The sequence below is a fragment of the Ranitomeya variabilis genome, chromosome 4 (assembly GCF_051348905.1).
Source record: "Ranitomeya variabilis isolate aRanVar5 chromosome 4, aRanVar5.hap1, whole genome shotgun sequence".
NCBI lineage: Eukaryota > Metazoa > Chordata > Amphibia > Anura > Dendrobatidae > Ranitomeya > Ranitomeya variabilis.
The window spans coordinates 581527127-581539489 of NC_135235.1; the positions used below are offsets into that span (position 1 = coordinate 581527127).

The window sequence follows — 12363 nt, forward strand, 5'->3', positions numbered from 1 at the left end:
GCTACAGAGCATCTCATGTGGACAGGGCACCATTCTAGGCTGCAGAGCATCTCATGTGGACAGGACACCATTCTAGGCTGCAGAGCATCTCATGTGGACAGAACACCATTCTAGGCTGCAGAGCATCTCATGTGGACAGAACACCATTCTAGGCTGCAGAGCATCTCATGTGGACAGGACACCATTCTAGGCTGCAGAGCATCTCATGTGGACAGGACACCATTCTAGGCTGCAGAGCATCTCATGTGGACAGAACACCATTCTAGGCTGCAGAGCATCTCATGTGGACAGAACACCATTCTAGGCTGCAGAGCATCTCATGTGGACAGAACACCATTCTAGTCTGCAGAGCATCTCATGTGGACAGGACACCATTCTAGGCTGCAGAGCATCCCATGTGGACAGAACACCATTCTAGGCTGCAGAGCATCTCATGTGGACAGAACACCATTCTAGGCTGCAGAGCATCCCATGTGGACAGAACACCATTCTAGGCTGCAGAGCATCTCATGTGGGTAGGAGACCATGCTAGGCTGCAGAGCATCTCATATGGACAGAACACCATTCTAGGCTGCGGACCATCTCATGTGGACAGGACACCATTCTAGGCTGCAGAGCATCTCATGTGGACAGGACACCATTCTAGGCTGCAGAGCATCTCATGTGGACAGGACACCATTCTAGGCTGCAGAGCATCTCATGTGGAGAGGTCACTATTCTAGGCTGCAGAGCATCTCATGTGGAGAGGTCACCATTCTAGGCTACAGAGCATCTCATGTGGACAGGGCACCATTCTAGGCTGCAGAGCATCTCATGTGGGCAGGAGACCATGCTAGGCTGCAGAGCATCTCATGTGGAGAGGTCACCATTCTAGGCTGCAGAGCATCTCATGTGGAGAGGTCACCATTCTAGGCTACAGAGCATCTCATGTGGACAGGGCACCATTCTAGGCTGCAGAGCATCTCATGTGGACAGGACACCATTCTAGGCTGCAGAGCATCTCATGTGGACAGAGCACCATTCTAGGCTGCAGAGCATCTCATGTGGACAGAACACCATTCTAGGCTGCAGAGCATCTCATGTGGACAGGACACCATTCTAGGCTGCAGAGCATCTCATGTGGACAGGACACCATTCTAGGCTGCAGAGCATCTCATGTGGACAGAACACCATTCTAGGCTGCAGAGCATCTCATGTGGACAGAACACCATTCTAGGCTGCAGAGCATCTCATGTGGACAGAACACCATTCTAGTCTGCAGAGCATCTCATGTGGACAGGACACCATTCTAGGCTGCAGAGCATCCCATGTGGACAGAACACCATTCTAGGCTGCAGAGCATCTCATGTGGACAGAACACCATTCTAGGCTGCAGAGCATCCCATGTGGACAGAACACCATTCTAGGCTGCAGAGCATCTCATGTGGACAGAACACCATTCTAGGCTGCAGAGCATCTCATGTGGACAGGACACCATTCTAGGCTGCAGAGCATCTCATGTGGACAGAACACCATTCTAGGCTGCAGAGCATCTCATGTGGACAGAACACCATTCTAGGCTGCAGAGCATCTCATGTGGACAGAACACCATTCTAGTCTGCAGAGCATATCATGTGGACAGGACACCATTCTAGGCTGCAGAGCATCCCATGTGGACAGAACACCATTCTAGGCTGCAGAGCATCTCATGTGGACAGAACACCATTCTAGGCTGCAGAGCATCCCATGTGGACAGAACACCATTCTAGGCTGCAGAGCATCTCATGTGGGTAGGAGACCATGCTAGGCTGCAGAGCATCTCATATGGACAGAACACCATTCTAGGCTGCGGACCATCTCATGTGGACAGGACACCATTCTAGGCTGCAGAGCATCTCATGTGGACAGGACACCATTCTAGGCTGCAGAGCATCTCATGTGGACAGGACACCATTCTAGGCTGCAGAGCATCTCATGTGGAGAGGTCACTATTCTAGGCTGCAGAGCATCTCATGTGGAGAGGTCACCATTCTAGGCTACAGAGCATCTCATGTGGACAGGGCACCATTCTAGGCTGCAGAGCATCTTATGTGGGCAGGAGACCATGCTAGGCTGCAGAGCATCTCATGTGGAGAGGTCACCATTCTAGGCTGCAGAGCATCTCATGTGGAGAGGTCACCATTCTAGGCTACAGAGCATCTCATGTGGACAGGGCACCATTCTAGGCTGCAGAGCATCTCATGTGGACAGGACACCATTCTAGGCTGCAGAGCATCTCATGTGGACAGAACACCATTCTAGGCTGCAGAGCATCTCATGTGGACAGAACACCATTCTAGGCTGCAGAGCATCTCATGTGGACAGGACACCATTCTAGGCTGCAGAGCATCTCATGTGGACAGGACACCATTCTAGGCTGCAGAGCATCTCATGTGGACAGAACACCATTCTAGGCTGCAGAGCATCTCATGTGGACAGAACACCATTCTAGGCTGCAGAGCATCTCATGTGGACAGAACACCATTCTAGTCTGCAGAGCATCTCATGTGGACAGGACACCATTCTAGGCTGCAGAGCATCCCATGTGGACAGAACACCATTCTAGGCTGCAGAGCATCTCATGTGGACAGAACACCATTCTAGGCTGCAGAGCATCCCATGTGGACAGAACACCATTCTAGGCTGCAGAGCATCTCTTACCTGACACCTCTGAAAGCTGCAGAGCATCTCATGAGCTCAGGTCATCTGTAGCAGAAGCAGCAGCTGGCTTGGTGATAGTGACCCGCGGTGTCCACCCTCCATCCATCCATCCTCCCTCCTCCTCCTCCCCGGGTCCTGTGTCTGCTGCTGGAGGAGGGAGGCAGCCCAGCACCCGGCTGTCTGTGACCCGGACTCCCGATGTTCACTGACCTTCGAGCTCGGATCGGTGAGAGGGAGCCCTCGGGGAGAGGGGACTACAGCCCGGAGAGGGGCGGCATGGACGGTGAGTACAGCCGGGGATGTGATGGGGGCAGTGGATGAATGTGAGTGATAGAGGACAGGACACGTATGGCATGGAGGAGAATGCATGGGAAGGGAGAGAGCTGCTCCGGTGGGTGCAATCCTGGGCATGGTGGGACTGACAGACCATGGAATAATGGCAGTACATGTGTATGGGGAGGAGGATGATGTACGGGTGTATATGGGGTAGGTGTGGGCAGTACATGTGTATAGGGCAGTATGTGATGTATGGTGTATATGGGGTAGGTGTGGGCAGTACATGTGTATAGGGCAGTATGTGATGTACGGGTGTATATGGGGTAGGTGTGGGCAGTACATGTGTATAGGGCAGTATGTGATGTACGGGTGTATATGGGGTAGGTGTGGGCAGTACATGTGTATAGGGCAGTATGTGATGTACGGGTGTATATGGGGTAGGTGTGGGCAGTACATGTGTATAGGGCAGTATGTGATGTACGGGTGTATATGGGGTAGGTGTGGGCAGTACATGTGTATAGGGCAGTATGTGATGTACGGGTGTATATGGGGTAGGTGTGGGTAGTACATGTGTATGGGGAGGAGGATGATATACGGGTGTATATGGGGTAGGTGTGGGCAGTATATGTGTATAGGGCAGTATGTGATGTACGGGTGTATATGGGGTAGGTGTGGGCAGTACATGTGTATAGGGCAGTATGTGATGTACGGGTGTATATGGGGTAGGTGTGGGCAGTACATGTGTATAGGGCAGTATGTGATGTATGGGTGTATATGGGGTAGGTGTGGGCAGTGCATGTGTATAGGGCAGTATGTGATATACGGGTGTATATGGGGTAGGTGTGGGCAGTACATGTGTATAGGGCAGTATGTGATGTACGGGTGTATATGGGGTAGGTGTGGGCAGTACATGTGTATAGGGCAGTATGTGATGTACGGGTGTATATGGGGTATGTGTGGGCAGTACATGTGTATAGGGCAGTATGTGATGTATGGGTGTGTATGGGGTAGGTGTGGGCAGTACATGTGTATAGGGCAGTATGTGATGTATGGGGTTATATGGGGTAGGTGTGGGCAGTACATGTGTACATGTGTATAGGGCAGTATGTGATGTACGGGTGTATATGGGGTATGTGTGGGCAGTATGTGATGTATGGGTGTGTATGGGGTAGGTGTGGTTAGTACATGTGTATAGGGCAGTATGTGATGTATGGGTTTATATGGGGTAGGTGTGGGCAGTACATGTGTACATGTGTATAGGGCAGTATGTGATGTACGGGTGTATATGGGGTATGTGTGGGCAGTATGTGATGTATGGGTGTGTATGGGGTAGGTGTGGTTAGTACATGTGTATAGGGCAGTATGTGATGTATGGGTTTATATGGGGTAGGTGTGGGCAGTACATGTGTACATGTGTATAGGGCAGTATGTGATGTATGGGTGTATGTGGGGTAGGTGTGGGCAGTACATGTGTATAGGGCAGTATGTGATGTATGGGTGTATATGGGGTATGTGTGGGCAGTATGTGATGTATGGGTGTGTATGGGGTAGGTGTGGTTAGTACATGTGTATAGGGCAGTATGTGATGTATGGGTTTATATGGGGTAGGTGTGGGCAGTACATGTGTACATGTGTATAGGGCAGTATGTGATGTACGGGTGTATATGGGGTATGTGTGGGCAGTATGTGATGTATGGGTGTGTATGGGGTAGGTGTGGTTAGTACATGTGTATAGGGCAGTATGTGATGTATGGGTTTATATGGGGTAGGTGTGGGCAGTACATGTGTACATGTGTATAGGGCAGTATGTGATGTATGGGTGTATGTGGGGTAGGTGTGGGCAGTACATGTGTATAGGGCAGTATGTGATGTATGGGTGTATATGGGGTATGTGTGGGCAGTATGTGATGTATGGGTGTATATGGGGTATGTGTGGGCAGTACATGTGTATAGGGTATAATGTATGATGTATATGCGGTAGGTGTGGGTAGTATACAGTATATGTATAGGGCAATATATGATGTATGGGTGTATATGGGGTAGGTGTGGATAGTATATGTGTATAGGGCATTATGTGATGTACGAGTGTATATGGAGCAGGTGTGGATAGTACATGTGTATAGGGCAGGATGTGATGTATGCTGTATATGAGGTACGTGTGGATAGTACATGTTTGTAGTGCAGTATATGAAATACGGGTGTATATGGGGTAGGTATGAATAGTACATGTATATCGGTAATGATATATGGGTGTACAGGTCCTTCTCAAAAAATTAGCATATAGTGTTAAATTTCATTATTTACCATAATGTAATGATTACAATTAAACTTTCATATATTATAGATTCATTATCCACCAACTGAAATTTGTCAGGTCTTTTATTGTTTTAATACTGATGATTTTGGCCTACAACTCCTGATAACCCAAAAAACCTGTCTCAATAAATTAGCATATTTCACCCGTCCAATCAAATAAAAGTGTTTTTTAATAACAAACCAAAAAACAATCAAATAATAATGTTCAGTTATGCACTCAATACTTGGTCGGGAATCCTTTGGCAGAAATGACTGCTTCAATGTGGCGTGGCATGGAGGCAATCAGCCTGTGACACTGCTGAGATGTTATGGAGGCCCAGGATGCTTCAATAGCGGCCTTAAGCTCATCCAGAGTGTTGGGTCTGGCGTCTCTCAACTTTCTCTTCACAATATCCCACAGATTCTCTATGGGGTTCAGGTCAGGAGAGTTGGCAGGCCAATTGAGCACAGTAATACCATGGTCAGTAAACCATTTACCAGTGGTTTTGGCACTGTGAGCAGGTGCCAGGTCGTGCTGAAAAATGAAATCTTCATCTCCATAAAGCATTTCAGCCGATGGAAGCATGAAGTGCTCCAAAATCTCCTGATAGCTAGCTGCATTGACCCTGCCCTTGATGAAACACAGTGGACCAACACCAGCAGCTGACAAGGCACCCCACACCATCACTGACTGTGGGTACTTGACACTGGACTTCAGGCATTTTGGCATGTCCTTCTCCCCAGTCTTCCTCCAGACTCTGGCACCTTGATTTCCGAATGACATGCAAAATTTGCTTTCATCAGAAAAAAGTACTTGGGACCACTTAGCAACAGTCCAGTGCTGCTTCTCTGTAGCCCAGGTCAGGCGCTTCTGCCGCTGTTTATGGTTCAAAAGTGGCTTTACCTGGGGAATGCGGCACCTGTAGCCCATTTCCTGCACACGCCTGTGCACGGTGGCTCTGGATGTTTCCACACCAGACTCAGTCCACTGCTTCCTCAGGTTCCCCAAGGTCTGGAATCGGTCCTTCTCCACAATCTTCCTCAGGGTCCGGTCACCTCTTCTCGTTGTACAGCGTTTTCTGCCACATTGTTTCCTTCCAACAGACTTACCATTGAGGTGCCTTGATACAGCACTCTGGGAACAGCCTATTTGTTGAGAAATTTCTTTTTGGGTCTTACCCTCTTGCTTGAGGGTGTCAATGATGGCCTTCTTGACATCTGTCAGGTCGCTAGTCTTACCCATGATGGGGGTTTTGAGTAATGAACCAGGCAGGGAGTTTTTAAAAGCCTCAGGTATCTTTTGCATGTGTTTAGAGTTAATTAGTTGATTCAGAAGATTAGGGTAATAGGTCGTTTAGGGTACCGTCACACATTGAAATTTTCATCGCTGCGACGGCACGATTCGTGACGTCGCAGCGTCGTATAATCATCGCTCCAGCGTTGTAGACTGCGGTCACACGTTGCAATCACGACGCTGGAGCGATGCCGAAGTCCCCAGGTAACCAGGGTAAACATCGGGTAACTAAGCGCAGGGCCGCGCTTAGTAACCCGATGTTTACCCTGGTTACCAGCGTAAACGTAAAAAAACAAACAGTACATACTCACCCGTCGGTGTCCTTCAGGTCCCTTGCCGTCTGCTTCCTGCTCTGAGTGCAGCCGTACAGTGAGAGCAGATCGCAGCACCGCTGCGATAAAGCACAGTGATACTGTTGTTTATAAACCAGGCATTGGTACTTTTGGCAGTGTGGACAGGTGCCAAGTCCTGCTGGAGAATGAAATTTCCATCTCCAAAAAGCTTGTCGTCAGAGGCAAGCATGAAGTGCTCTAAAATTTCCTGATAGACTGCTCCTCTGACCTTGGCCCTGATAAAACACAATGGACCTACACCAGCAGATGACATGGCTCCCCAAACCATCACTGATTGTGGAAACTTCACACTAGACCTCAAGCAGCTTGGATTGTGGCCTCTCCACTCTTCCTCCAGTCTCTGAGACAATGATTTCCAAATGAAATGCAAAATTTACTTTCATCTGAAAACAACACCTTGGACCCCCGAGCAACAGTCCAGCTCTTTTTCTCCTTGGCCCAGGTAAGACGCTTCTGGCGAGGTCTATTGGTCATGAGTGGCTTGACACAAGGAATGCGACACTTGTAGCCCATGTCCTGGATACGTCTGTGTGTGGTGGCTCTTGAAGCAATGACTCCAGCAGCAGTCCACTCCTTGTGAATCTCCCCAAATTTTTGAATGGCCTTTACTTAACAATCCTTTCAAGGCTGCGGTTATCCCGATTGCTTGTGCACCTTTTTCTACCACTTTTTTCCTTCCACTCAACTTTCCATTAATATGCTTGGATACAGCACTCTGTGAACAGCCAGCTTTTTTTTTAGCAATGACCTTTTGTGGCTTACCCTCCTTGTGGTGTGTGTCAATGACTGCCTTCTGGACATCTGTCAAGTCAGCAGTCTTCCCCATGATTGTGGATCCTACTGAAACAGACTAAGGGACCTTTTTAAACGCTTAGGCCGGGGTCACACTTGCGATTGCAATGCGAGAAACTTGCGCGAGTCTCTCTCATCAATACCCAGCACTTCCGCCGACACTCGGGACTGGAGTGTGCGGCTGCATGTATTTCTATGCAGCTGAACACTCCAGTCCCGAATGCCGGCGGCAGTGCCGGGTATTGATGAGAGAGACTCGCTCAAGTTTCTCGCATTGCACACACAAATGTGACCCCGGCCTTAGAAAGCCTTTGCAGGTGTTTTTTGTTAATTATTCTAATTTACTGAGATAATGACTTTTGGGTTTTCATTGTCTGTAAGCCATAATCATCAACATTAACAGAAATAAACACTTGAAATAGATCACTCTGTTTGTAATGACTCTATATAATACAGTATATGAGTTTCACCTTTTGTATTGAAGAACTGAAATAAATTAGCTTTGTGATAATATTTTAATTTTGTGAGAAGCACCTGTATCTACTAGTGTGTATAATACATGTGTATATATAGATGTGTATAATACAGTAGATTTGTATACAGTATGTGCAGGTGTGTATAATAACTGTGTGTATAATACATGTGTATATGTGTTTATCAAGTCAAAGTGTGTACAATACATATGTGAATATTTTATGTAGGGTAAGTGTGGCTAAAGCAGTGCATGATATGTGCTAGTGTATCTGGGAGGATTGTACATGTGCAGCGCCCCAGGGTCCTGGTCGTTGCAGTAATATCATTTTCCTCTAGGGGGGAGTGATGTTACGTTTGGAGGCAATAAAGGAGATCTTTACCAGGTACCACAAACATACAACACATTTCATACTCCAGTCCACCAGGGGGAGCTATGCTCCTATTTATTAGGGCACTCTTCTCAATTAGGTAAAACTGGTGGCCTGGATAGGAAGTTAGTTGCTGCCTGAGCTTCGCTCGGGTAGTTGGTCCCTGACAGGGGTGGGATCCTGTCAGAGGTCGAGACAGAAGGACACGGAGCTGTGCCTGCCCTGAGAGCTGCAGCTTCTAGAAAGAGACACTGAAGGAGAACTGTATTGCAGAGAGGGTGAAAGAAGTCGTAGCAAAGGAGAGGATACCAGGAGGGGAACAGCCCTACACAGGCTGCCTCCTTCTGAGGCGCAGGATCCCGGTAGCCGAAACACCGAGGGAGCAACGATCCTTTATGCCTTGCTCCAGAGAACGGCAGGACAGCTTATTTCACGTTACCTGTCCGCCCTACACCCAGGAGGCAAGGTGGCACCCCCTTAGAGGCCGGGGCATGATAGAGTCCCTGTAAAACGCCTCAAGCCACCGGTCATACGGGTTTGTCCTATCCATCTGGGGGACAGAGAGAGAGACATAACATCTACAACAATTGTGACCTTATGAGAAGCTTAGCAGTAAGGGACTACAACACTGCAGTGCTAGAGGAAGGCTACTGATTTCCACCTGGACAAGGGAACTCTGGACTTGCCTCCAACCGGCCGGACTCTGTCTGCCCTGTGATCTGGTGCTCTGGACTGTGGATGCTGAAGTCTTCAGTAGAGGTAAAGAGACTGCAACCTTGTGTCCTCGTTCTTCACTGCGCCTCACACCATCCACCATCTACACACTGGGAAGCCCTGGGGATATACTTCACCTGTGGGAAGGTATACCATCTAGCTGCCATAACATCACCCCAGTGGACCCCTTAAAGCAGCGTCGGTCACCCTGACCGCATACCACAGGTGGCGTCACGAACATTCCCCTTAAAGACCTTTCCCTTTTACACGGACGTCCCAGGGCCACGGACCGGGTCAGCCACCGTGACATCCCCCTGTGAACCAAAGGACCCGGTACCGAGTACCCCACTGCCCTTGGGGGGCGCTCCACATGCGTGTAGGGAACAGTGAATGGTATATTATACAGGTGTGTCACTGTATAGGACAGGGAAGGACAGTACACAATAATACAGGGGAAAATAGAAAAGTATGATATGACTGACGTACAGGTACAGTATATATGGGGTCTGTGGGGGGAAGTACATGTACGTCTGGGTAGTGTATGATATGAAATATGTATATCTAAGCCTCTCCTGTGTGACACTGTCTATTGAGTTTGTGCATCTAAGTTTCTCCCATGCGATTCTGTTTCCTGAGCCTGTGTATCTAAGTCAATCGTGTGTGTCTACTGAGCCTGTGTATATAAGTTTCTCCTGTGTGATACCATCTACTGAGCCTGTGTATATAAGTTTCTCCTGTGTGATACCATCTACTGAGCCTGTGTATATACGTTTCTCCTGTGTGATACTATCTACTGAGCCTGTGTATATAAGTTTCTCCTGTGTGATACTATCTACAGAGCCTGTGTATCTAAGTTTCTCCTGTGTGATACTATCTACAGAGCCTGTGTATATAAGTTTCTCCTGTGTGATACTATCTACTGAGCCTGTGTATATAAGTTTCTCCTGTGTGATACTATCTACGGAGCCTGTGTATATAAGTTTCTCCTGTGTGATACTATCTACTGAGCCTGTGTATATAAGTTTCTCCTGTGTGATACTATCTACGGAGCCTGTGTATATAAGTTTCTCCTGTGTGATACTATCTACGGAGCCTGTGTGTCTTAAGTTTTGCCTGTGTGATACTATGATTGGCGTCTTTCCATCAGCAACTGGTTATACCCAGTTACTATTCATATATGTAACATTCCTCCCTCACAGAAACAATCTTATTTCTATATCAGTCACTTTGAATGAAGCCCTTTGGAAGCAATCACTGGTGGAAGCCGAGAGTCGTCCTTAACCCTTTCCGTGAATGCTCCCGCAGCCATAACATTCTATCCCAGTATTACATGGCTCAGTCTGGCAAATTGCGTGTCATAGAGATCACAAGCTGCTACATCGTAGAAACCACAAAACACTCTGACTGCAACTGCAAGAAAGACTATACTGACGTGCAATATGATGCACTACATGGCCAAAAGTATGTGAACCCTGATCATGACAGCAATAGGTGCTGGACTGTAGGTTAGCTGCATTGTGCCCAAAGCATGGGAATTATTAAGAAGTTCGTCCTCCTTCAGAAATCAGGCAGAAGACCCCCGTTTATAGGGTCCGTCTTGTTTCCGTTATGTGTCCAACTGAAAAAAAAATGCTGCTTTTTTTTTTTTAATTCTTAAAACTGATCATAAAGGAAATCAGATGACCCTCACAATAATTAATGCTTCTGTGAGAGGATCTCAGAGAGGGCAGAGAAAAGAGGTTATAGAAAAGAAGGACTGCATATGAAGAGGAAATAAGCGCAGGATAGAAACTGTGAAAATAAAAGAGCTAATAAAGATAATAGTACCATGGATACACAGAAAACAGTAATAGAAAGTTTTCAGCAAACCAAAATCTATTCATGTTAGAGACTCCATAACATGGACAGTGCAAGGGAGAAACACTCCATGGTGAAAAGGGCACTATATCCATTTTAGAAAGGCAGCCATATCCAGTAGCACCTCAGGGAAAAATATGTTAGAAAATGAGAACCTTTATTTCATTCCATTAAAAGAAATAACAACTGACAAACAGTAATGATAGAAGGCTGGCCGACGCGTTTCGGATTAATCATTCTCTAGATACACAGCTCTCACATCCAACCTGTATTACTGGGAGAGACACTCCCAAAAGAGAAAAATCTGACACTTGGATAAGGATGCAAACTGCATATCAGGGGGACTGAATGTATGAGGGAATGAAGATTACAGACTGAAGGGTACCAGTAAAATATGTAAAAACAAAAAAACAACTTTTTTCCATGTCAAAAGGGCCCACAGCCTTTAATGTTCTCAGGTCTCTGACTACGATGGAAATCCTGATTAATGAAGCTGCTGAAAGTGGTTGTGTTGACGCTGCCTCAAGATGGAATTTGGTCCAGGGTGGTGGGTGCTGGAACTAGGGATGGATAACTTTTGCACCTTTTACTATAAAAGCTGACCTATAGCAGAGGTGGTATCCTATAAATGTGCCACCAGGACAGCGATTCTACTGCTAGTGGTTATCTATGGAGACTGTGCTCTACTTTGTGCTCCTGCTAGCTGTAAGAGGGGCTGACATTATTAAATGCCCTAATAACAAGGGGTTCACTTACTTTTCTGCATATAGAGAAATGAGGCTCAGTCTAAAGCCAGATGTTCTTTTTCGACCAGAGTTTTGCCTTTAAAGTCTAGTCCATGGTTCACATGAATATAGTAATTGGATTTGCATTTTTTCCTTTTACACCCTCTCCTCCTCCCCCTGTAACTCGATTTCATGCCTGAGGCGTTGCTGTGAAAATGGCACTGAGAAAATAAAAGTATGGAGAAGAGCAGCTTTGTTCTCCGCTGCTGTACGGTCCCCTATAATCAGTTCGCTTCCCCAGTATTCTTGTCACATCCTCGCGTGCTGCAGACAATGGGTCAGGTGTTCCTCTGCTTGTCAGCGACCTTGTCCCCCCTCTCCTCCAGGCCTGGAATATGTACAGCTGCAAGGTCCTAGGGATGCAGTCACATGTTGCAGCAGTGTTTATAGAGTTAACATAAAAAAACTAAATACTTATACAGTATATTCGCTATTTCACATTTGCACCCATGCAGTCATGGATGTGATGTCTCATG

General features: G+C 47.2%; 1 protein-coding gene across 1 annotated transcript in view; it reads left to right on the forward strand.

The window, feature by feature from the left end:
* The first annotated feature begins 2761 nt into the window (after positions 1–2761).
* SAMD10 (sterile alpha motif domain containing 10) overlaps positions 2762–12363 on the forward strand; it is a 38106-nt gene continuing 28504 nt past the window's right edge. The window contains exon 1 of the mRNA XM_077252967.1: positions 2762–2962. Coding sequence (XP_077109082.1) covers positions 2878–2962 — 85 coding nt within the window. The 5' untranslated portion in view covers positions 2762–2877. The remainder of the gene's footprint in view (positions 2963–12363) is intronic.